The sequence below is a fragment of the Denticeps clupeoides genome, chromosome 3, assembly GCF_900700375.1.
Source record: "Denticeps clupeoides chromosome 3, fDenClu1.1, whole genome shotgun sequence".
Lineage (NCBI taxonomy): Eukaryota > Metazoa > Chordata > Actinopteri > Clupeiformes > Denticipitidae > Denticeps > Denticeps clupeoides.
Genome location: NC_041709.1, coordinates 28,872,317 through 28,898,650, shown reverse-complemented (window position 1 = coordinate 28,898,650; position 26,334 = coordinate 28,872,317). Strand labels below are relative to the sequence as shown.

Here is a 26,334-nt window from a genome sequence, read left to right as displayed (position 1 = left end):
CAACTTGTCTCACAGTGACAAAGACAGACAGATGAGCACAGACAGACAGATATACAGAGAGGTACAGCTAGAGCCATATGAGTCTTCATGTAGAGGGAGAGGGAGGCAGCTTTGTGTGTACATTTTAAGATATGAGTAAAAAAAATGAGTACATTAAGAGAGTGGGGGGTGGTCTTCAGACAAGACGACACAGAAACAAATACCAACACACACACTCAGAGTCTGGCACAGATAGGTAGACACAGATCAACACACAGACAGACAGAAAAATGAAGAGGGGCAGACCTTGACTGAGACGGGCAGCCGGTTGTCTCTGAACGCCTGGAAGCTGAAGCTGCGTGGCTGCTGCGTGGCTTTCCTCACAGGCACCAGGTTTCCGGAACATTCTAGGTGCAGCGGCATACCCTCCATCACCTGACAGAGGTACAGGAGGAAGCGATGAACCAGGGGAGGAAGTGAGTAAGTGGCAAAATGTATTAGTGCATCTTACAGCACGCAGTGACAACAAAATGTGTCCTCTGCTTGCAACCATCACCCTTGGCGAGCAGTGGGCAGCCATGACAGGCGCCCGGGGAGCAGTGTGTGTGGATGGTGCTTTTGCTCAGTGGCACCTCAGTGGCACCTTGGTGGCTTGGGATTCGAACCGGCAACCTTCTGATTACAGGGCCGCTTCCTTAATCGCTAGGCCACCACCGCCCCATAATGTTGAGCATAGGTAATACTCAAATAATGGATTTCTGTTTTTCATGAGATATTAACCATGAACATAACAGATGTGAGCATAAAATCCCCCCCAAAAAAAATACTCTTCCTTTTTTAAGAAGCACTTCCATTCCAGATGCAAATTTTAACAGACACTTTCTCTGCATCTCCAGTGTAATAAGTATGGTTGACTCTTGAAAGCTGGCTGACCTCTATGTCGCGGCTCCGGGCAACCTCAGAGAAGTTCTCATGCAGTTCCAGGGTTTTGTCCATCTTATCATCAGTCATGCAGTAGCAGCGCAGCCGGCCCTCCCGTACGTCATTCATCTTGGCAAACACAACAAACTTGGCCATGTAGGGCACAGCCATCAGCTCCCGGTACAGAAGGTTGGCAAAGGTAACTGCCTCCGCAGTTCGAGGGCAGTCTGCCAGCCAGAACCTACAGACACCACAGATCGGTTTTGGGAAGTGACTACAAAGGGAGACTGAGGGATGAGTGTATGTGTGTGTGTGTGTGTGTGTGTGTGTGTGTGTGTGTGTGTGTGTGCATGACAGTCAGTCTGTTATAAACATGCATGCATAATTCCCATGTTGGGCACATGAACACTCTTAATGATTATGAAGATCTTTTCCCATAATATATAATCTATAATGCTTTTGACTGTTATAGGTCGACAACTAATTGCCTTTTCTTTTGCCACTAAGGGTGAGAAAATGATTCCTAATGACAACAATACCACAATACTTTAGGCCTGTAATTTTTCCATGCACTGAAATAGAGTTCACTACGACACAATCATGATATGTGTTTAAATTAAAGATTTTACTTTGTTTAGAAAATGCTAAAGTTTAACATTAGCGTGTGTATTATTAATAATACTTCTGTCTGGTAAAAGTTTCATTCACTTTTTAAATTTTTTTTACAAACAATAAAGAAAACAAATAACGAAATCATAACAAATTTTTTGTCCCACCCGAAAAAAAGACTGCATTGTCAGCTTGGCCCCTTTAAAAAATTAAGAAAGCAGGTTGAAAATGAAAACTGTAAACTGTACAACACTGCAACATAAATTGATTTGTAGATCTGGTCTAATCATACATAATTGTGACTTTTTTTTTTTAAGGAAAGAATTCATACTGAGACGTTCTCTGTGGGTAGGTTTATAATTTAAGATCCTGCCATTATTGCAGGCAAGCATGTAATTAACCTGCACGATTGCACGTTTGCTCTGATGTGAGTGTGCCTAACTCACCTGGCCGATACGTTGGTGGTGAAGCTGGCACAGTTGTTAGAGTACAGGAGCTTGGTGGTACCTGTGATGTCTTCCCACTGTGCTGGAGCTGTCCCTCCTGCAACATAAACCTTTATAATTATCCTCATAGCAGCCGGCACCCTTATCAGAATCAATCAGAATCAGAATACTTTATTAATCCCGAAGGAAATTGCTTAAATTAAACTATTGATTTTTGCGAATTTATGACTGTATTGAATTTTATTTCAGCACAGTGTAGTATCAGTAAGGTGAGTCCGATCAGTGCTTATAAAAAGAAATGGCATGCAATCAAAACCCAGAAACCCAGAGTGTACCAATCACGCTGCAGAGGAGCCGCAGGCTGGTGGTGTCCCCCTCCCCAGCGTCTCGTGGACTCTCCCGCCATGAGGGGGGCAGCGGGATGCGCAGGCCGATGGGCCGATGGAACTTGCGTCTCCGTGGCTCCACCGTTACCACAGGGCTGAAGGTCGCCTGGTTACCCAGCTGCCGAGTTAGCAGCTCATCAGGGATTGGCTGAGCCTGGAAATGGATAGGAAGGTCAGTGAACAGAACCAAGCAACCCAAGGAGAGGAGGTGGTTAAGGCAGGGTGCAGAGGAGATGGAGTAATAGGCTGGAGTAATTATTATCAAATAACATACGAAGAACACCAGACAAGCAGGAAATACACACATCTTTAATAATTGTAATCGGTTTCATTTTAAATACACCCTTGCATGATAGAATGGATTGAGAACACAAATAAAGAAACCAACAACATTACAAAACAAGCACAATGCATACTGATGAAAAAATTATGACAAAGGGATAAAAAGAGGAAATCAAGAAAATATATATTGGACTTAAAAATGTACAAAATACAGAAAAGGAAAAAAAGTTAGAAATAATGAAAAATTATTCATTGGAATGATAAAAATAAGGAACACATATAAAAAAATGTAAATAAAATGAAATAAAAAAAACAGTGTCAGTGTAAGATATCACAATGTGACCGTAAATGACACAGTCAAATTAAGAATAATGGCATGGCTTGTGTGGATGGATGCCTAATCAATAACGCATAGACAACTTTTCAGATACAGAAACACGAAACAAATGCATAAATGTCCTCAATTAAAAGTAAGTGCCCTTCAATTGTTCTTCCTCAGTCTTTTCCTCCTCTTCCTCCTTCTCATCCTCCCATCTCACCTGCAGACCCAGTCGGACGCGCTTGGTGACGGCTGTCTCAGGGAAGATTGCCTGCACTTGAGGCACTAGCTTGCTGGCCAGCTGACCACCCTCTGGACCAATCAGATTGCTCTCTTGTTGGACACGTGACACCACAGCAAAGTACAATGGGAAGTCTGTAGAGATGATCCTCCTGATGCGCTTCTTCTCCAGATCCTCTTGACTCTCTAAGTCTATCAAATGACACCACTGTCAGGACGTGTGTGTGTGTGTGTGTGTGTTTCTGAAAATATGCTATTGTTTCCCCAATGGCATGTGGGTATCTATTGTAACTCACCTTCGTCCATGCCATTGAGAATTGTCTCCAGCACTTCATCTCCATAGCGATTGCGATGTTCCTTCCAAACAGAGCCATTTTCACTGCGTAACACCACCAGTTCTCGATCACCTCGTGCCAAAGATGCAAAGTGAGGAATCTCCACTATTACAGGTCTGAAATAAAGTTTTTTATCAGTAAGGAAATTATTGAATTTTGACTTGTAATATCCATTGCTTTCTGGATGCATATGAACATACCCCAGAAACTGCATGCTGGAGGGCCCCAGCGAGATGATCCTGCTGGCGAGCCCTTCCCCCTCCACCAGCGGGGGAGGTGTGGTCAGCTTCTGCGGTTTGACTAGGCGGCAGGTGATGCGGGTGGGGGCGGCGCAGGTGCGGGGAGGGATGATGACCCTCAAGCCATTATGTCTGCTACCCCGCATCGACCCGCCCCGAGCGTCCACCATGAAGCTCACCAAGAACCTGTCAATCAACACGTTGTCGTGGCAGCCATGAGCACACGGTACACAAGCCAGACAACCAGGTAACTTTAGACTGTGAGGCAGAGACAGTCCACGCTGTACAAATCACTTATTAATATGAAGCCTACAAGCCAACATGTCCATCATGGCTAATCCATTTAAAATAAATGACCCTCCACACTGAAAAAACCCTCTTCTGAGCAATAAGAAAAATGCCAGGACATGATAAATAACCAGCCTCAAGGTTAAAGTATGCCAGGGCCTATGAATAAACTACTTGTAATACCACAAGACTCCGCAAGGGGGCAATTAAGGAATTAAAGGGAAGTTATGTGTAAGCGTTTACATGGGTGATTACATCCCACAGATGTGAGCATTTGCACTGACCCTGTGTGTATGGGGCTGGCCACAGGGCTGACGTTATCGGACGTCTCAGTGGCAGGACTGCTGGGGATCAGAGAGTCCTCATCATACTCCTTAGGCAAGGGGACAGGAGTGTGCTGTACACACACACAACACACACAATGTTCAGACAACACTGAAAATGTCAGCAAAGCAAACGTTGACCAGGTTCTGGAGAGGAATAGGACTGACTGAGGGCAAGAGACAGACAGACAGATAAAGCCGGCAGGCAGATGGACAGAGAGATTAACAATCGCACATAATGAAGCAATCAGTGCTAAATGTTGTATTACCTGGTCCAGCATGACAGTTTCAGGAGATACGCAAGGAATCCTGGGAATGGCTGGTGAATATGGCCTGCAAGAGCAACACAGAACCAATGAGAAAAGGAGAAATAGTGAAATAGAATAACAGCAATTACTGACTAAGACGTTTAAGCAAATACATGAAAAGGGCCAACGTGTGAAATTATTTGCATACCTTATGTCTAAGGGAAGTCCTCAGAACAGTTCTGAATTACTTACGTGGTGCCCAGTCCACTCTCAAAGTCCTTCAGAGTTTTCTTAGGCGACAGGAAGTCATCATCCTGGTCCTTGAGGTCGTCCAGTTTCAAGTAGCGTGCCCCGTCCATTCCCAGCAGCTCATCTCCTGCAATAAATATCAAAAGCCACTTATAAGGCATGAGAATAAGATTGAGTGAATGTTATTTTGTGCTTTGCGAAGAACTGGGACTGGGTCGCTGAAATTGTCATGAGTGGTTCAACGAGAGATTAGCATTAGTTGCCCCTGTCATGCTCCTGCATTCACAAACATCTCCCCACATATGCACACAATGCACAGAGACCACTTGCAGTTACAGACCAGAGCTCAAGCGATGGCAATCATCTGGATGTGTGAGAGAACCAATGAGGAACATGAGAACGACACACCGGGTCACCCTCAGTACCGCATGAACTGTCCGCACGATCAAATTATTACACGCACGTCAAACTTTTAGCAGCAGAGCTAAATTCAGCAGAGCAAGGAGACAAGAGAATGTACAATTTCATCTAGTCTCTTATGGACCTGGGTTTGGCATGAATGTTAAGTAATTTAGATAAAATTATCAGCCAACAACTTGCTAGCATAACAAATACAAATGCCTTTGTCAATTAGCAACTAAGTTACATGTGTTAGTGGCTATTCGTGCAAATGTGTAAATATTCCAAAGATTATATACAGTACAGGCCAAAAGTTTGGACACACCTTCTCATTCAATCTGTTTTCTTTATTTTCATGACCATTTACATTGGTAGATTCTCACTGAAGGCATCAAAACTATGAATGAACACATGTGGAGTTATGTACTTAACAAAAAGTGGAGACCTGACCTCCACAGTCACCAGACCTGAACCCAATCGAGATGGTTTGGGGTGAGCTGGACCGCAGAGTGAAGGCAAAGGGTTTAGCCAAGAAGTGCTAAATACATCTGGGAACTCCTTCAAGACTGTTGGAAAACCATTTCAGGTGACGACCTCTTGAAGCTCATTGAGAGAATGCCAAGAGTGTGCAAAGCAGTAATCAGGGCAAAGGGCGGCTATTTTGAAGAAACTAGAATATAAAACATGTTTTCAGTTTCACCTTTTTTTGTTAAGTACATAACTCCACATGTGTTCATCCATAGATTTGATGCCTCCAGTGAGAATTTATCAATGTAAATGTTCATGAAAATTAAGAAAACACATTAAATGAGAAGGTGTGTCCAAACTTTTGGCCTGTACTGTATAAAAATACCAAAAGTAAAAAACAGCTCAAGCAGTACTGAAGTGTGACTGTCACGGCTGCTCTGACGGTGATAAATCGTGCGTGTTTTCTGTATGGGAGAAAGAACGTGTTGGTTATTGGCTTAATAGCAGGGGTGCAGGAAGGGGGCGCGCTTCCCATTCCTCGGCCCCGTCTTTCAGCTGTTAAATAATTGCAATTAGTCAATCATCACTCGAAGAGCGACTCTCGCCGACTCACAGACGGTGCACGAATCGCGGCAGGCTCCCACCGACTGATAATGCAGCTGCCCGGCCCCTGAGCGGTAAAAGTGATAAACGCGCAGAATGCGGCGATGCCTTTTTGTCAGACACGTAGTCACAGATATTCAAAGAGAAAAGAAAAAGACAGAGAGAAACAAAGAAAGTCAGACAGGATGAGGCTTGCAATGGAGGCACAAGTTATGCGAGCCACTGAAGACTGGACAAGGCGAAGGGAAAGAGACTGTCCTACCTAACGTAAGCTGGGTGACTCCTACAAAGCAAAACAAGAGGACAGGCATTATTCATGTTTTTTTGTATACAGGGTGAGTATCCGGACCGTCACGTCACTCATTGTATTTCTAATCATGAGAAGCGAATGATAAGCATTTTAATGTACAGTGTGTAGATATATTGTTCAATGAGCTTGAGCTTGGGGCCAAATTTTAATTAGCTTTTTTTTTTTTCTAATTCAGAATTAAAACTATACTTTTTTTTGGGCAAACCTTCATGATGTTTTACAAATTTATGTAATTGCACTCAGTTTACTTCCATTTACCTGTTTTTTGTTTTTTTTTAAATATTTTTTCCATCACATATTAATACACATATTCAGCTGATGGTGTTTTATTAAGACATGAATACATTTTCCTTATTTTCAGAAACAGAACCTGACATTTAGTCCATGAAACACGCTGCTTGCACTACTACAGTTCTGCTACTCCCGCTACATACTGAGGCAGAAGAGGGAGATGACAGCTGACAGCTTACCCTCGTCCTCTGACACATCCAAGATCTCATCCACCGTCTCGGGAAAACTCATGCGATGCTTCTCTGTGGTGATCTGAGGTGGTGAGAGAGAGAGAGAGAGATGGATTAAAGTGTGATGACAGGCGTCGCTTAAATGCCGACTGTGTTGTAAGCCATGCAGATACCCCCCCTTCCAAAAAAAAAAGTCTCACCATGGACACGGACTCCTCCGTCACCAGCTTCAGCACATCAATAACAGAGATGTAGCCTAGCCGCTTAGCAATGCCGAGGGGAGAGGTCCCGTTCTGGCACAGATAAGGCAGAGGCAGGGCATGACATGGCCACGTCTGGCACAGATAAGGCGCTAGATAGAATATGCATTCAGTGGCAAGTCACAAAAGAAACCATATCCAGGGCTTAGGGATAATTCTACTAAGGTGCTTTATACACAGAACTGACGTCTAATGTGTGTTTTTGCCTGCCGACTGCCGGATTAGGCTAGTATCAGTAGAATTACTGAATTACTGATCATTAATATTAGTATTTCTACACATCACACAGCAGTTTCACACAATATAGAGCTAAATCCCTAGTCAGGCATAAAATGGGCAGATTAAGCAAAAGATAAATAAATAGATAAATAAATAAATTGTTGCAAGTCTCATAAATTAAATTATCTTAGACAGATACTTCTATAGTTATATAGACATATTTCAGCTCAGGTTTTCTCAGCTACAGTACTATCTGTATTGCACACCTAAATCTAGTTTGAATATTAATTGTAGCTCTATTTTACAGTTTTTACACTTCATATATTAATATAAGATCTTAAGGCAGAATGTTTAATATTAATATATTGTATGCAAAAAACAACTAGAAATAATTATTTGTGGTGTAAAGTGTATTAATACATTGAAATGAATCGCATTCGGGTAAAATATGTGTTTTCAGTGTGGTTCTAGTCTGGTTGGGCATTCTTGCTATACTGCAGCAAATTAATTTGAATCAAAAGTCCCCACACAGCTCAGCTGACTGCACTACACTGGCTATTTCTGCATCCATCGCAGAAAGTGTGGCTTCAATGTCACAATGCAGCAATTTATCGGTGTGACAGAAGAACCGGTGCAAGAAGAGAAGGAGATTGGAGGAAAGATCAGGTAGATGAAATGAATAAATAGAAGGTGGAGAGGACTCACTGTCGTGATCTCGTTGGGCAGGGCACCATGCTTCAGCAGTAGGGTGACAATGTCAGTGTGACCCTGCTGTGCTGCCTGGTGCAGGGGAGTGTAGCCCACCTGAGAGAGACAGAGGGATTTTGATTCGCAAGGGTGAATGTGATGATGGGCAGGCATTAATGTTGGCAAAATTGGTTGGGTGAGAGTGGATCAAAATATCTTTGCTTTGTGTTTCAGAGGACTGTTTTATAAATCTTATTTTTGGCTTTTTGGGGGTAGTACAAGATACAGTTGAAACTGAGGGATGGAAAGGAATTTTGGAGAATTCGGTCTTGTGTTCTTACTCTGGTCTTGCTGTTCACATGGGCCTGCTGCTGCAGGAGGAATTTCACCATCTTGATGTTGCCATAGTGACACGCCACATGTAGGGGAGTGTAGCCCATCTGAGAGAGGGGGGGCAAAATTGAGTGGTGCAATAGAACAGATTTCCATAATACAAATGGAGGGTTGATGGGATTTGACGGCTGTTCTGAAGTGATTTTTTTTTTGAGAAGAAAATCAATCCAGCACAGGAGATGAAAGGGTGTGGTCTATGGTTAAAAAGTTAAGTGGATGCTGTTATTCACTCCAACTTGTCTTTGCTGGGAAGTAGATCTGTTAGTGTGTGTGTGTGTGTGTGTGTGTATGCAAAGGCAATGAGAACGTAAAGCATCCAGAGGGATTAAACACATGAAATAAATGTATTACAAAGTTATTGCCATCATAAATAAGTTTAAACAAACGTGTGTATGTTATTGTATTCACCCGTGAAGCCGCATAGACTGAGGCTCCCTGCTTCACCAACATATCAGCAATGCCCACGTGCCCCTCCTGTGCTACCAGATGGAGAGGGGTCAGACCGTTCTGCGGAAAGAGTGCAGGGAGGAACAGGGAGGAAGAGGAGAGTGAGAAGGGCATGAGGAGAGCAAGGTGTTTCCTGTGTTTTGTTCTGTTAAAAGCATGTCAAATCGCTGTTTCTGGAATACTATTGCATCTCTTTCAAACTGTGTGATTACTTGCTGGATAAACTGAATTATTCTGTTTTACTGAGCCAGTTTTCAAAGCACTTCACACGTCTGTACCTGAAAATAACAGGAAATAACAGTGCGTAACCCCAGTATTGCATGGATGCATGAATAAATTAAGATGATGCTATGAAGATGGTAACTTACATATCCTTTTCTCCTCTTTGGTTTTTTAACATCTGCTAAACACAAGAGATCCAACTGCTTGGCAATAAATATTACAGGAACATGAGCATTGCTTTGATCACCCATCTGTGCTTCATTAATCCATTTTTAATTCATTTATTTAAACAATTAAAAAACATAATGTTACCCCAGATCCATAAATAGAGAAATGTTTCTGTAATCTAATATTCCGCTCATTTCCTAGAAAGAACGTCTACACCTGCTGTCACATTCTGTTGCTTTTGACAAGGTCATAATTCTCAGCTGTAGGTTTGATTAATATTATAGCCATTAATTTAATGCGTTCAATGAAAGGTAAGCTAAATTTGAAAAAGATAATGATTTGCAAAGTATTAACTAACTCAACTGCAGGGTTACTCAGGATCTCAAACATTACTAGTCTACCACAGGGAACTTGCAAATGCACAAACTTAGCTAGCCTCAACCGTTTCTGCATTTTTCTGCTTTTGTGCAAGTCATGCATTTGACAGCTCATTTTTTTTCTCCTTCTAAAAATGTCTGCTGTGTAAAAGGAGGCTCCATTCAGCGGAACTGGAGCTTTATTTCAATGTCCAAATAGCCTTTGTTTTCTGCTTTTAAAGAACAAGGTGAGCATACAATGTCAGCAAAGACATTTACAAAAAAGGTCTCTGTCTGGCTCTACACGTCCAGTTCTGAGAGGCAAAGGATGACCATCATTTTGCACAGTATTCCTTCAACACATGGCAGCACAACTTACTTCCTTTATTTTATTTTATTTTCCTAGACACAGTTCAGAATGGCAGAAGAGTTTAGGAAATGACGTTTGAGCGCAAAGATAAGAATCTAACAAATTGTAGGTGGAGTATGGTATGAGGTGCAATATCATAATATGCGACTGTGTCAGTTACTGAAAGTGTTATTATATAATTCCATCTGGTGATTTTCATATTTCAATTTTTTTATAAAGTAGTGTTCATATGTACATTCAGGTCAATGCATAGTATAATGAACAGAATTACTGCTAATATTGTGAAATCGTGTTTTTTCCACATCACACTGGTGGTGTCTGGCTTGGTGTGGCACCTTGTTCCCCAGGTTAACGTTGGCCTGTTTGGAGATGAGCAGGGCCACCATGTCGGGTCGGCCCTCCTGAGAGGCCAGGTGCAGGGGGGTGATGCCCTGTAGGGACTCGGAGTTGGCATTAGCACCGTGCTGCAGCAGGCAGCTGGCCACCTCCAGCTGGTTCTGCTTGGCTGCTATGTGCAGAGGGGTGTAGCCGTTCTGTAGGAGAGAAATGTTTGTGTGAGTGGAGGTTGCATTGTGTGACATGCGTTTGTACTTATTTATATCTCACTCTTGCTGTGCTGTGTGGAGAGCCGCCCTTGCTGACCAGCAGCTTCACCACATCCAGGTTGTTATGATGGACGGCCACATGTAGAGGAGTCAAACCGTTCTAAGAGGGAAAATTCAGAGACTCAGCCAGCGCCATCATATTCTCTCAGGCAGTGATGCGATATGTCATCAGCACATATTCACATAAACGTAGAGTCAGCTGGCGGTGTCACTTCATTTTTTACAAGGACAAATGCACATATGATCCGCATCTATCAGTGGACATGCACTCGTGTCAGGACAGCGTACCTTTCCTGCTGCGTTTGGATTTGCTCCTCGCTCCAGCAGCAGCTCAGCAACGTCCACTTTACCATATTTACATGCTACATGCAAGGGAGTGAAGCCCTTCTGTTGGAACAAGGACATTCTATTAATAATGTATTATTAATGTGTCACACACACACACACACACTTTTATAGGAAGACAAAAACCTTGGTCATCTTTGTCTGCTGGGCATTGCCGTCCAGCAAGATACGTGTGGTCTGGGCGTGTCCCTCACGGGCCGCAATATGAAGGGGGGTGTGGCCAGCCGTGGTGGTCGAGTCAGGGTTGGCATTGTGTTCCAGCAGAAGCTTCATCAGCTCTTTATGGCCCATGCGAGCCGCACAGTGCAGAGGAGTCTGATCGTCCTGCAGCACACATCACATAGGTGGCAGCTTTTTAGAAATCCCTTCTGATCTGGCCTCACAGTCTTTGTGTTATTCAAAATTCACACCACTCATAGGCTTTTTTAAAAAAAAAAACAGAATAGCAGAGCCCCGTCGGTGCACTTGAGAAAATATATGCCAGATGCAGTGCATACCTTAGCTTTAGCGTCCACCTGGGCATTGTTCTGCAGAAGGAACTGGGCCACCTCGGAGTGCCCTGCCCTGGATGCCATGTGCAGGGGTGTCTCGACTTTCTAAAAAAACACACCCATCAGCAGAACTGAGACCAGCAGATTTTCTAAGCAATTAAACATGGGGAAATTTCTCCCTAAAATTGCCTAATCAAAGAACATGCCAGATATACATTTTTTACAGAAGCACTAGGAAATGATCAAGTGGATAGGCATAATGCCAAGTGTAAGACAGTACCCACAAAGAAAAAGGGCAAGGAGAAGAAAAGAGAGAGAAAAAATACAGAACAATAGAACACAGGTAATAGAAAGGAGGACACAGATAAAACTCTGTATATAATTAAAACCATAAAAGCTGTCCAGAAAGTCCTACGCTTAAATATCGATCCCTGGTGTGGGGTCTACTACTAAGTGTGGAACATTACAATATTCCATTGTGTTTGATCACATTTGTGTTTTTATCAATGTATTAATCAATTTGACTTCTCTATAGTAATAATAGCCTTTGTGCTCTCTGTAACTACTGGTTGTAAGTCGCTCTGGATAAGGGCATCTGATAAATGCCACAAATGTAAATGTAATGAATGGTACTGGAGTTCTCACCACATTTGAGGCATTGGGTGATGCTCCTCTTTGCAGAAGGTTCTTCACAATGTTGAGATGTCCCATGAAGGCTGCTACATGTAGGGGTGTCAGTCCAGACTAAAAAAAATGAAGCACAAGCGCATATGTTTCTTTCTGTTGTTTATGCATTATAATAACTGATATCATATATTTCATGAGCTGGCAGCTTTTCTCTGTAATCATTAAGCCTCCTTCCTGTCTGCTGGATCCCAGACAGCCAAGGCTCTTTGAGCTGCTGCAGCATTAATGTCTGCGGCAGTTAAACTGAGTCAGGTCACATTAGCTCAGCATTGTGCACATCTGACCTCAGTTACGGCCTCCAGAGACGCAGAGTGTTTCAGCAGCAGGTCCATGGAGCGCATGTGGTTCTTTTTACAGGCGATATGCAGAGGAGTGAAGCCATTCTGAAGCACAGAGACCACATATAGGTTACACAAGCAGGTTCTCTTGCAGAGGATTTAGACCTTGATGGAATTTTTTCTTTCTATTTTAAGTGCAAGCTCAGTCCAGGACTGTGCCAAGAACCACCCTTTGAAAGAATATTTCTAAAAGAAATGCAAATAAGGAACAAAGACGTGCTGTCATATGAGCCAGTCCTATACGGGGCTGCCTTTTAGGACTTTTGTGTTGAAATCTAAATGACTAGTTAACATAGACAGCTCTAATTGATATTTTGTATATGTTCCCTATTTGGCTCATAATTCTCCAGCTTGGAACATGTAACAGTAGGGGCTAACCACACAGCTCTAGAGATAATGAGCGCTGATCTGACCCATTGCCTCTGACTGAAGGGTAGTCATTACATCATTAGACCTGGGATTTCTGCTTCAGCGGCTGTCTGACTGAGGAAGGGTGATGAGAGAAATAGAATTAAGGACAGAAAACGAACTGAACTAAGGCAAAATTGATTGTGCAAAGAAATTGACAGACAGCAATTGGGGCATTCGTCTTTAGTCAGCGTTTGCGCTCAGTTGTGTGGTTGTGTGTGTGTGTTTGTGTGTGTATGGAGGTACTGACCAGTGCCCGTGCATTGGCCTTGGCTCCTTTGTCCAGCAGGACTTTGGCCATGCGGTGGTGTCCACAGTGCGCTGCTACATGTAGCGGGGTGAGGTGATCCAGCGTGATGTCGTCGATGTCTGCGTTGAACTGCAGGAGCTGCCGTACACAGTCCATGTGATCCCCCTGAGCTGCCATGTGGATGGGCGACAGGCCGTTCTTCGAGCGACAGCAAGAGAAATGATTGCTTTTCATGTTATTAATGTTTTCTTTCATCACTTTGGTGGCATTCACAAACACAAAATTCATATCATTGAAGCCCCATGAAGGAAGGACAGAGGGGAGAACAATGATGATGAAATGGGGGAGGGGGAATGTCCTAGAGTGACAAACAGAAAAACAACTCCACTAAGCGGCTTTTGGTGACAGAACTGGTTCAGTGTTTCTCCGCTCTGAATCACCTTTGTCTTGGCCTGGATCGGAGCTCCCTGGTCCAGCAGGATCTCGATGACTCGAACATGCCCATTCCTGGCTGCACAGTGCAGAGGGGTGAGCTCATCCTGGCAGGTGGAGGAACGTAGGTATGAGTTGTCAAGGGATTATGGGACAGACAGAGTGCAAAACGGAGAGGGGACAATACGTGAAAAGCTGCTAAACCTTGGTCCTGGCATCTATCTGAGCTCCTCTGTCCAGAAGCAGGCGAACCATTATGACGTTTCCTCTTCTGGCCGCTATGTGTATGGGCGTGATGCCATTCTGAAAGCCAGAAAACAATAAATAAATAAATCAGAACATTTTACCATTTGAAAAGTAGTGTCTCGTCTTCACCCCATTAAACCGACCTTGGGGGTGAAGTTGACGTTTGCTCCTCGGTTGAGCAGCAGCTGAGCTACGCTCAGGTTCTCATAGTGCGCAGCAATGTGAAGAGGGGTAAACCCAGTCTGGAGAGAGGGAGAAGAGTAGAAGAGAGTCAGTGCAGGACACCAGATAGCTTTTTCAGTGAAATGTTGAGAGGAACCGCCCTCAGAAACATGCTGAACGTGTTACAAGCTGCCGGCGTCAGCGGATCTAAGGCGTGATTCATCGCCGCGCCTTCTACAGGACACCCACACACACTCTACCTTGCTCAGGACATCTGGGTTGGGGTCGTTCTGCAGAAGGACTGCAGCAGTGCGCGTGTCATCGTTCCGCGCCGCGATGTGCAGTGCGGGCAGGCGCACTTTACCCTTAGTGCCATAGTTGATGAGGAGGGCGACCACGTTCTCGTGGCCCTGCTGAAGCGCCACTGCCAGCGGCGTGAAGCCATCCTGAGAGCCGGCAGACAAAGAGCGAGCAATTTAAACATTAGTGTCAAATGACAAAGGGGGCCTGTTTCAGAGTTGACCTTCGAGGATCATTTCCGGAAGAGAGGCCAGTACAGCAATATCCAAAATGACGAGAAAGACTAGCTGTTCGGTCACAGAGCTTCTCTCACCTCAGTTGGGAGGCTTTGATTAGCTCCGTTCTCCAGTAGAAACTTCACTACCTCTAAATGGTTCTCCTGTGCTGCCATGTAAAGTGGAGTGAAGCCTTTCTGTGAGGGGAAAACACATCACGCATGGTTCAAATCCTCTGGTTTTCATATAACCAGGATCTGGATCATGGGTCTAGTTTTCACAGGATCTGCAGTCAATCATTCAGACTGTGTATCTACATTCGCTACATATCCAGTGTGCCACAAAATCTGTGATAAAAATGCTAAATAGTCACTTTACTTTTGAATGAGTGGTTGGTGTGCCATATAACTATAAATTGATCATGAAGAGCTGGCCATATGTAAAGGTTGAATTATATGTAAATTAATCAATGTAAAGGGATGCTGTGGGTGCATCACGTCCAGGTCTACATCTCTAAACAACATCTTTAGCAAAAAAAAAAAACTGCTAGGAAGAACATTTAGCCAAAAAACATGTGTGTGCTGATAGAGGCATGGAATAGTGTCATGTAAGTGTTGAGCAGGTGTCCACATCAAGCACGCATGCTGAGTCTCACCTGTGATTGTGCATTGACATTGGCGCCGTAGTGGACCAGCTCTGCCACCACTTTCTCTTGGCCTGCCAGAGCAGCGATGTGAAGGGCAGTGTTCCCTTTCTGCAGGGAGAAGCAGGCTATAAAAACTACTCTGTACTCAGACCAACCTGCCATGTGCCTTTTTAATTTATTTAATACAGAGAATGGGTGAAACCACAGAGGGCTATGAGTGCCAAAATTAAATAGATAAATACATCAGTGTCATTAATTATCACAAATTATTTAATTTGGCCACATTCAGTGCATCATGAATTACTATTTGTCAGTCTGACCCATCAAACTAAGTTGGCGGGACTAATCCTGATCCTGTGCAGACTATTGGTTCAGTGCGAACGGACCACTACCATTTATGGGAGATTTTCCAGCAGAGCTGGTAAGAGGCACACCTCACTACATCGAAGCGGGGATTACTGAACGTGAATATGTAGCAGGTAAAGCAGAGAGGTTTGTAGAGTTATTTCAGCACTTTCTGACCAATATCGTGAATGGACACTGCCTAGATTAGCCCATGTATTTTGATGGAGCAGACTGACAGATAGAATTACTTAATGCGTGAATGTGCCCAAATTAAATAAATTGTGAACATTTCATTAATAATGGGGCCATTTTTTTTTATAATTCATGCCATATTGAACTAATTAATGATGTTTTAATTTCACATTTTAAATAATTCATGACACACTTTATTATTTAATTCTTGATGTATTAATCTTTTTAATTTTGGCATGAATTATAGCCCTCCATATGAAAAATCATAGCCCTGCAGCAGGGTTCTTCAAATTAAAATCTTAAAATCGTAAGCCACGGCTGCTCTTACATCCTCTCTATGCCTGTAAATGGCAAGTTATTGGAATCAGATTCAAGAGCCATGTATGAATAAACCTGTCCTAATAAGATAAAGTAATGCGTGCCCATGATAATGGTTATGGGTTCTGAAAATGGGCCAATTAGGACAGTGGTAATTTGTAAGTTACTTCCAGAACATGAATGTTTTATGTTTTCCTTACAACATATAATCTTTCTATAGGTGCAATAAAATACAAAGCAGGACAGGACTGAGCACTGAACCAGGCTTGTACTGGAAGTGAAGTGTTTAAATGGATTGGTGTAAGTACCTTAGTGGTTGTTTCCAAGTCAATGCCGTGGTGCAGCAGCTCCAGCACCATCTTGACATGGCCTTCTTTCGAGGCCAAGTGCAAACCATTAAGCCCATTCTGGACGTAAGAGAACGTTACAGCATCACATTGGCGAACAAAATACACTGAGCTGTCATCAGATCCACTAAAACATTCATCTGAGAGCAGGAAATGGCTTAAAAATAACAGCAAGACACTTTGTGAAACATTAAGGGCCTTCCGGAGCGGAATCTCTCATTAGACAAGGTCTCAGAAACTCAATTATTGCTGGATGCTTAGACAGGCTCATTTTATGAGTATAGAAACCACTCTATGAATGCCTGACAGACATCTCCCCACTGTGGAGTTGGTTGTCCCTGTGCAGTTTGTACCTGGATCAACACGCAGTTCCTCTGATGGCCACCAGGGGGAATTACAAACCATCCAAGCGGGCACCTCCATTGCAGTGCTGCTCACGTATAGTGATCAACATGCTGCATCCGCAGTGCATGCGCAGACCAGGGTCAGAAGCATGTGTTTGTGGTCCCTGTGCATCCCATAATCCTGGGAGGTGCCTGTTACACGTGCACCACACATTCCCATTTTATTTAAGTGATGGGTTAGCTAAATGTACTGATTGGTAAGTTGCCCTCACCAGTTCTGGAAAAGGCAGAGTAATTCAGAAAACAGATGTGTGCACTTTTTTTTATGAATGTAAAAGTTATAAAAATTGTTAGCGCACATGGAAGAATAGATCAAAGAGCAATGCTGAGTTTCTCACAGTGAGTCTAGAGGTAGAGCTGCTCTGGATCTCAGCAGCCACGTGAGATATTGATTTCCGACTACTGTGGTCAGCTTGTGTTCAATGGATGATTTTGTGAGTTGCAGCAGTACTGTGTGTGTGTGTGTGTGTGTGCTTTTGGCGTGTGGAACAGGCGCGTGCCTCCGATGCCCAGACCGTGGGCTCTCTGCCAAGACGCCCATTCTGTCTGTGATCCAGCTACAAACAGAACAGAGGGGTGTTCAGCCGCCCTCCGGCTCGCTGTTCTTCGCGTTTCAACTTAGCCTACAGAGCAACAGGGTGCACGGCGCATAAAGAGAAAAGACAATGAGCTTCTGGCATTACCTCCCTCATTATGGATTGAAACAGTAAGTATATGATTGCAGTAAACACTGCAAGAGGTATAAGACCATAAAAACAATGAGTATGTGTACAACACCACACACTCACATAACACATAACAATGCAATTTACAGCAACAAAGAATGTGTTTTTATCTTTGTGATACAAAGCACAACAAATGTGTCCTCTGCATTTAACCCATCACCCTTGGTGGGCAGTGGGCAACCATGACAGGCACCCGGGGAGCAGCACAGTGCATTTCAGGTATAAAACATGCACCTGACAACTTGTTTGCATGCTCACATTCAAGCTGCTCAATTTAGATGTGCATCCTGACATGGACATGGAAGGCATAAATGAACTAGGTGGTCGCCTCGGTCCCCAAGGCCCCCAGGGGACCTGCAAGAGTGCTTAAAATATCAAGACAACTTGATAATGTATACTGTAAAAATATTGAATAATATAAATGGTAATTATGAGTATCAGTAGTAGTTAAGGTGAATCAAAATCTGCTTGCAACCCCATAATGGTTTGAGCAGGTCATTCCACATAAAGAGCTGCAGGTCTGTTCAGACCTTTCCCTTGACTGCGAGCAATATTTTATTGCAGTGCTGGGCTTGTGTCACTGAGCTCTGGAAAACACTGGCCATTCAAGCCATACTTATTGATTCATGACCGATTGAACTCAAGCGCTGCCGTATTGATGTTATTTTCAGCAGCTTCTTTATTTAGCACCTAATACTGAAATTACTTATAGGCAAGAAACAGTTTTCATGAAAGTCTAAATGGAACTCTCTGCACCACGGAAATATAAATTCCATGCAATAGTGCATTATATCAATTCATTCTGCAGAGGTGAGACTACAGTTTTAAAACACACACACAACACAAACATGACACACTCGAACAAGAATCTCTCACCTGATTAGCTGTATTAATGTCTATGCCATTTTTTATGTGGTCCAGGGCTTTGTCCAGGTTACCTGATCGAGCAGCCCGCAGGAAACTGGTTGCAGCATCCGCCTAAAATGCACAAAAAAAGGCTTTCAAGGGTATGCTAATTTAGTCAATTTTGCATTTACAAAACAAAAACATTAAAACAACAACAACAACTACAAAGCTTTCACATTGCAAAAGGTAGAATATGATAAACTGATATTTGAACTGATACTGAAGTTTATGCAGTGCTACATGAATTAATTTCCAGTGAAACATGGATGCCAGCTTAGACAACTAAGCAATTTCTGATAAGGAATTCTATCCCCCTATTTATAGGAATTTGATCGATATGTTGGAAAGAACATTAATGTGTTTGTCGTTCTTGACCTCTGTCCATCTGGCTGCTGTTCCTGTCTGCAGTTTTAAGGCTTTTCTCATTTATTACTCCGCCCTCCCTCGTTTTGTAGCCATGACGTCCTGCCTCTCATCTCATGGCTGTTTCATTTTGCGGTGGAACACAGAAGACTTTGCCACCCTCCTTTGTCCTCTTCATCTCTTTCCATCTCGTCTTTTTTTTTCTTTTGTGCAGCAATTTAAGCCTGCATGTGATATTTCTCAGTCCTGGTGTGAGGGTTGACTTACAACACAAAAGTGAGTTGAAGAATTGGATTAGATGTATATATATATATATGTATATATATATAAATACACATACATGTATGTATATGTATGTATGTATGTGTATTTATATATATATATATATATATATATATATATGTGTGTGTGTGTGTGTGTGTGTGTGTGTGTATATATATATATACATACATATATGTGTGTGTGTGTGTGTGTGTGTGTGTGTGTGTGTGTGTGTGTGTGTGTGTGTGTGTGTTTGTGTGTGTGTGTGTGTTTGTCTGTGTTTTTCACTTTTCTCAGTGAACAATTAACAACAATTTTTACTTTTCCTGCACCAACTAGGACCCTTCTATTTGCCTGCCTTAGTTTCAAATAGCATAATTCAAATGTGTGGAAATAGGTGTCATAATTGAATTAAGTTAAACAAACAAAGAATTTTTTTGAGTGTGATTTACTTATTGGTCCATTTTTGTATTCTACTATACACGGGATCTGTGATTAATAATGAAAATATGGAATAAAGACAGACACATCTGCACTGTTTAACACAGCTGGCCTTGCAGGCTGTGCTGTTTTTGCATCTATTCATTTGGCAGTGACATTTTTTCCCAAAGCAAATTACAGTACAGTACAATCATTATGGGTTGGGTATCTATGTGCTCCCAGTGGGGTTACAAGCCATTAAGTTAGCATTGTTACCAAGTGGGGAGGAAAGCATCTCAATGCAACAGGAAGCCCACTGCTTTATATTGGAGGCCCCTGCAATCAGTGCAGCCTCCATGCATTAAAAATAGCAAGAGCTACCTTTAGCTCCAGAGAGTGTATAATGCCATCTGAGACATTTTTAATCCCAGACTGGGTGACTGTTCTTTCTCATTGTTCCTACATCATGGCTAGTCTTACAGAAACAAAAAACTATTTATCCACAACAGAATGTCAGTCTTAAATGTTTTGGGCAGATAACTATTGAACTTTTAGGCCAAGTGTTTTTCTTGTACCCAAAAGGTTTATTTCATCCATGAAAAGCATTAAGGATGGGACACTCACACATTCGCATGTTCCTCCAGCCCAAACAAATGAAGCATGTCTAATATGTAGGGACTGCTTCAGAAAATGAATGTCACTGCTGTTCTTTAAAGTGACAACATGTTTTATTCACTGGAAAACTCCAGTAGACAAGCGTTCAGTTAGGCTCTGGTCATGCCGAGCATTCACAAGTAGAAAATGATGAGGTGATCTATGAGAAAGCACCACCAAGAGCTTCTCGTGAGGCACTAAGAGGTCCTCTCTTGCAATTAAGAAGACTCCTCATTATGTCAGCTTCGCATTTGTTGTGACTCTTCCATTTCTGTCATCCCTCTTTTGTATCAGCAGACACCCAGAGTCTAACATGCAACCTCGGGTAGCAACCTTAAGGTTTTTTTTCTGTCTTCTAAATGGACTGGTTTTGTTTGGCAAAAATTTAACGTGCAGTTGAAATAGTTTTTTCTCCCACTCACCCTTCCGCTTCCATTTTACCCATGATATGGTTTTATTAGCTTGCAAAATTCCATTTTACTTTACTCATTTTCATGGGCTGATCCACTGTTAAGTTTAAAACCTGAAATATGACAGGAAACTAATGGAAATGACAATCAAATTATTATGTATTTATTAAGATGCTGCCAATGGAACAACAATTGTATAACACCATGACAATAAAGGATCTATTGATTATATTATATTTTATAGTGTAATATTATTTTAGATGACATATGATGATGCCATATATAGCTAATCTGAATGTAATATAAACCCTCCAGTTTTTCTCATGGTATCAGTCTCACTGAATCCTGCATTCCTTACCACATTTTTAAGACCCTCTCACTCCTGTTTTCGCCTGGTGTCTGGTGATGAGATTATGCGTAACAGTCTTCCCTGGCTGTGTGGACAGATCCGTACCCCAGCTGGCCCAGACAGGGATGCGAGAGTAATGAGGGCCAATGCTTTTAAACCCTTTCATCAGCTCACGCTGCCAGCAACTAATATCTCAACACTAATCTGTGTTTCACTTTTACAATTATGCCGGGCCTGGGGCAAGACAGAGTATGAGAACTGTATGTGTGTGTGTGTGCAGGGCTGGCCATGGCATAGGCAATATAGGCATCCGTCCATGGGGCGCCACAAATGGAAGAAAAAAATGTAAAAGTGTAACATTCTACTATTCTTAAAACTAGTTGTTATTAATGTTTCTTAATATAAAAAAGAACCAACCAACATTAATGTACCTGCTTGTCAAAGTAGTAGTAGTAATTACAATAATGGCACTTTCCCATATCTACACTAGCAGTGTAATTTAATGCAATGCAAGGGGGCGGCACCTTAAATCTTGCCAATGCCTCCAAATTTGTTTGACTATGCGTGCGTGTGCCTCTATAGGATGTGACATAATGTTATTCTAGGTTTGCTGTGGGATCCCAATAATATACACTTTTTAACCTGCAGGGCTAGAATAAAGAGAAAATGAATGGTTGTGGCATTGAGGCATGGGACAACGTCCACCACAGAACCAATCACATTCACCCACACACACAGAGAGACACACACACAGACACGAGTGTTTTCCACACAGCACAGCAGCAGACAACATAAAACACTACAACGGATGATACTCATGTTAGTACACAGATGCACAAACTCACGCACAGAAAGTTCTGGAAGTCAAGAGTTGAGGAAGTGAGATCAGTCACAAGAAGCACCACCAAAAACCCGCGCGCCACCGGTTAGCCACAGCACAACAGTGATACAGCGACTCCAACCAGGAGTGCCATGAAAGCCTCAAGGAGGGGTGGAAAGAAGAGAGCAAAGAAGAAGCAGAAGAAGAAATTGAGTCTGTTTTAGCAGAGGTGAAAGTAGAGAAGGTGGAGAAAGGGGATGAGGCAGCGACGGCACAAACCACCAGAGAAACAGAGAAGCTGCTAGTTACAGAGAGAGGCGAGAGAGAGGGTGGGGTACAGTATACAGAACACAGCGGGTGTGTGTGTGGGGGGGTGGGGGTATGCATATATTTACTCTTTCATCAAAGTGCCAAATTCCACGGGCATCCGCCGAGCCCCTCTCAGACCGGACATTACTGTCCTGCTCGACAAGCCAGCGCTGAACCACATGGGCCTAGAAGACACACCACATAGAGACAACAAAGCCCGTTAATGCACACACACACACACACACACACACACAAACACACTGTGAACTGATACTCAAACTTCAACTGATGCACACATATGCTACTACACAGACATGAGGACGCACACAAATAGATACTCAAATGAGGGCACAGCCCACACATATAACTATGTGTAGCATACAATCTAAAAAAAAATGCTGCATCCCACATCCCACACACTGCACCACACAAACAGTGGTACGGGACACTAATGTGCGTTTAAACTGATGTTCAGACTCATTAGAATGTAATGAACTGCACACAAAATAATCTCATCACCAGACCCCTGACAAATGAAACGATGGAGGTTTGTCCAAATAAGACAGTTCAGTCCATGTGCTCCACAGCTCCAAAAACCTTTATAGGCGCCATGATTCCATTTGGCACGTTCAAAAGCAGCAATGTAAGTAAAAAAAGTCCGAAATCATTTACCACGTTAGTTCCACTCACATAATGGCTGTAACTGTGTCCTGCCAGAAATAATGTGGTGGCGGAGTCTGGTCCGTGACTTTACCCTGCGTGACATGTGCAGCACCAGTGCGAGCGAGATTGGTCGGCTGGTGATATAATGTGCGGGTGGTGTTTACTGCTACGGACGCTGCTGCTACACGCGTGAAGTTGTAGTGACGTTCTCTCATGTACTCCGCCCACTGGGTTACCAGATAAAGAGGTCAGTCTGAAACCAATATGGCTTCCGACTCTGACTTCCTCCATACGACTGTCATGGCGGAGCCTGACACTAATCCACTGGATGGAACAATAAATGCACCAGTGTGACTGAACCAGAACCAGCCTGAGCGACGGGAGATCCGTTGTGCGCTCTACCGCTCTCGTTTCTCAACGTCTTGGTGTCTTGCGTTGTCTTGGTCATGGTCTGACTCAGTGAAAGTAATGTCTGTGTTTTTGGGTTTCAGGTGGAGTGGGTTGTGAACGTGTCCCATCTCCCTTTTTCCAAAGCAGATCCCTTCATGCAGGATTGTCCAGTTTACTCAACACCCAAAGGTTTTTAACCCTGTGTTTCTGTGTCATGACACCAACGTTGGTTCGCTACAATAATATCCACTGAAATTATGAACTGGATGACAAGGATGATATCATACAAGAAAGAAATATAAGAAAATAATGGTAAGAGGCCAGTGGAAAGGAGAAAACTAAACTAAACCTGTAAATCAGCTAAAGGCATCAAGGGCACACACGTCTCCTGTCGCTAAAAGAGTCAACTGTCATCAATAAATCTAATAAATGAGACCTGGAACAAGGACATTGTGCTGTCAACGATGCACAAAACCAATCAGAACAGAACACACCCCCAAATTTAGCAGCACAATATACCGACTTTTTACCATTTTTACCTCCATAAACAGAATTTTCAAACCCAATGTTGGAACCAAGTGCACCACTATCTGATGCCATGTTCTGGTTCCCCACTCAAGCTATTCAGGAAGGAGGAACATAGCAACTTGAACAGATCACATGTTTAACAATCAGTCAAACCACACTAGTAAAGATGTATTAAAGATCCTTTAAATACAGACAGTAGTTGAAGATTTTGATTAACTTTAATTCAATCTGCATGTTTTACATGCAACCTTCTACAAATGGATATAAAAACATACAGTACAGGCCAAAAATTTGGACACACCTTCTCATTCAATGTGTTTTCTTTATTTTCATGACCATTTACATTGTTACATTCTTACTGAAGGCATCAAAACTATGAATGAACACATGTGGAGTTATGTACTTAACAAAAAGTGGAGACCTGGCCTCCACAGTCACCTGAACCTGAACCAGAACCCAATCAAGATGGTTTGGGGTGAGCTGGACCAACAAGTGCTAAATACCTTTGGGAACTCCTTCAATACTGTTGGAAAACAATTTCAGGTGACGACCTCTCGAAGCTCATCGAGAGAATGCCAAGAGTGTGCAAAGCAGTAATCAGGGCAAAGGGCGGCTATTTTGAAGAAACTAGAATATAAAACATGTTTTCAGTTATTTCACCTTTTTTTGTTAAGTACATAACTCCACATGTGTTCATTCATAGTTTTGATGCCTTGAGTGAGAATCTACCAACGTAAATGGTCATGAAAATAAAGAAAACACATTGAATGAGAAGGTGTGTCCAAACTTTAGACCTGTCCTGTATGTGTACGTGTGAAGAAGAACTTGTCCCCCTTTTAGCTCTCTGTCTCCACTTCTGAAGTGTACACTGTAAAAAGTGAACCCTGGCTAAACTTAAAAAAAAGATAATATTTTAGCATTGACCAAATGTAAATAAACCAGGTTACAGCAGGTTTGATTGGTATATTTAGATTATGTCAATGCTACAATATTAAGCTTGTGTTCACTTTTTTCAGTGTAGAAAGTTTTGTTTATTCTTTGTTTTGCTTATTCTTTGTTTTTGTACAGTTTCTTGTCTTGAGTTTTGCCTGTTCTTTGTTGGCACTATCTGTGAGTAATGAAGTAGGTATTTTGAGATGTTTATATCAGACTGTAAAAAAAAATGTTGGGAAAAGGTAACCAGCTGCAAAGCATTTTTAAGTTCCCTCACTTCATGCCCATATGGGTAAGTCATGATATTTAGGTAAGCCAGTTGCCTTAAAATGTTGCGTTTTCCCAACTTTCTTTCTTTTTAACAGTACAGGGTGGTAGTAGCCTAGTGAACTGGATGACCGCAAAGTTATAGGTTCAAATCCCACCTACTACATTGTGTCCCTGGACAAGACACTGTAACTACTGATTGTAAATCGCTCCAGATTATGGCAGCGGATAAATGCCATGAATGTAAATGTAATAAGATGGCTTTATGAATCTGTGTTCTTGCCAAAGTATGTTCATTTCATCCTTTAAGTGTAATCAAGGTGAAATGAGCAACATGACACCAAATGAGCAAAATGAAACACCATATTGTAAAATGCTGTTTAACCTGCACAAAGTAGAGCATGACAATACCAATACACACCGTTTGAAGTTTTGTCAAGGCTAAAGCCTTCACGGTGGTTTCAATATCGACTGGAATAAAAGAATTAACAGCGCCTGAGAAATGTGACTCAGGCGAGAGCTGGAGATCCTTTTCCTTAAGGTATTAAAAGGCCTTAAATAAAAGTAAAAGGGTAAGGCCCAACAAAACTCATCCATCATTTGAAGAGCCGTGGGAGTCTTCCAGAGCCCATCTGACAGGCGTGTAACTGTGACCTTTTATATTACACAGCGTTCTGTGGCGGCATTGCTAAAAAAGCAACAGTCACATTTCATGTGTGAATTTGGTCTAACAATATTCCCATTTGTTAATACATGTATAATGTACTCTGTTATTAAATGAACATAAGCCCAAATGGCACTAAATAGCTTGTCTCTGGGCAAACAGAGTCCTGAATGCTCAAACAAGTTGTTATAAATGGCCTGGCTTTGTGACTCATTCTGCATCTTTACTTTATCTCGGTAGAGAAATTGCTGTAGTAGAAATGATCATCATGTTCGTATGATGATGTCTGTAAGTAGCAATTCTTTCCACCAATTTCCACCAGTTTCGCTGTTACGGGTCGTCAGTGTTGGGGAGTAACGGAATACATGTACCGGCGTTACATATTTAGAATACAAAATATGAGTAAGTGTATTTTTGTTACAGTTACCATTTAAATGAGTGATAATCAGAATACAGGTACTTTGTTGAAATAAATGGATTACACGGCGGGTTTTTCCTGTTTCATATGTTAGGCTATCCCCTCTCTAATTTTGGTAATTCCGCGCTGCGTGGACCACGCATAACATGCTGCCTATCGAGTTGTGCTACCAAGCGGAATCTGTGCATGCGCAGTCCCTCAAGTTTGCACTCTGTTTCAGCGCCCATAAATTCATGCTACCCCTGAAATTGTAAATAAATATGATTTAATTCACTTTTACACCATGATCTTTATAC

General features: G+C 42.4%; 1 protein-coding gene across 6 annotated transcripts in view; it reads right to left on the bottom strand.

Moving 5' to 3' along the window:
* Positions 1-26,334, bottom strand: part of ank1b (ankyrin 1, erythrocytic b) — a 64,592-nt gene that overhangs the window by 10,755 nt on the left and 27,503 nt on the right. For 4 of the 6 annotated variants that reach the window (XM_028973167.1, XM_028973165.1, XM_028973169.1 and 1 more), the window contains exons 2-34: positions 22,262-22,360; positions 18,560-18,661; positions 16,516-16,614; positions 15,362-15,460; positions 14,805-14,903; positions 14,452-14,637; positions 14,173-14,271; positions 13,988-14,086; positions 13,792-13,890; positions 13,352-13,549; positions 12,640-12,738; positions 12,314-12,412; positions 11,675-11,773; positions 11,304-11,501; positions 11,121-11,219; positions 10,834-10,932; positions 10,563-10,760; positions 9,073-9,171; positions 8,613-8,711; positions 8,290-8,388; positions 7,306-7,398; positions 7,115-7,187; positions 6,597-6,617; positions 4,868-4,991; positions 4,637-4,700; positions 4,329-4,441; positions 3,718-3,942; positions 3,479-3,633; positions 3,163-3,374; positions 2,291-2,495; positions 1,956-2,052; positions 913-1,141; positions 286-414 (exon numbers count right to left, since the gene is read on the bottom strand). In XM_028973167.1, the coding sequence (XP_028829000.1) occupies positions 286-414; positions 913-1,141; positions 1,956-2,052; positions 2,291-2,495; positions 3,163-3,374; positions 3,479-3,633; positions 3,718-3,942; positions 4,329-4,441; positions 4,637-4,700; positions 4,868-4,991; positions 6,597-6,617; positions 7,115-7,187; positions 7,306-7,398; positions 8,290-8,388; positions 8,613-8,711; positions 9,073-9,171; positions 10,563-10,760; positions 10,834-10,932; positions 11,121-11,219; positions 11,304-11,501; positions 11,675-11,773; positions 12,314-12,412; positions 12,640-12,738; positions 13,352-13,549; positions 13,792-13,890; positions 13,988-14,086; positions 14,173-14,271; positions 14,452-14,637; positions 14,805-14,903; positions 15,362-15,460; positions 16,516-16,614; positions 18,560-18,661; positions 22,262-22,360 (4,107 nt within the window). The remainder of the gene's footprint in view (positions 1-285; positions 415-912; positions 1,142-1,955; positions 2,053-2,290; positions 2,496-3,162; positions 3,375-3,478; positions 3,634-3,717; positions 3,943-4,328; positions 4,442-4,636; positions 4,701-4,867; positions 4,992-6,596; positions 6,618-7,114; positions 7,188-7,305; positions 7,399-8,289; positions 8,389-8,612; positions 8,712-9,072; positions 9,172-10,562; positions 10,761-10,833; positions 10,933-11,120; positions 11,220-11,303; positions 11,502-11,674; positions 11,774-12,313; positions 12,413-12,639; positions 12,739-13,351; positions 13,550-13,791; positions 13,891-13,987; positions 14,087-14,172; positions 14,272-14,451; positions 14,638-14,804; positions 14,904-15,361; positions 15,461-16,515; positions 16,615-18,559; positions 18,662-22,261; positions 22,361-26,334) is intronic. The other 2 variants (XM_028973166.1, XM_028973168.1) reach the window with 2 other exon arrangements.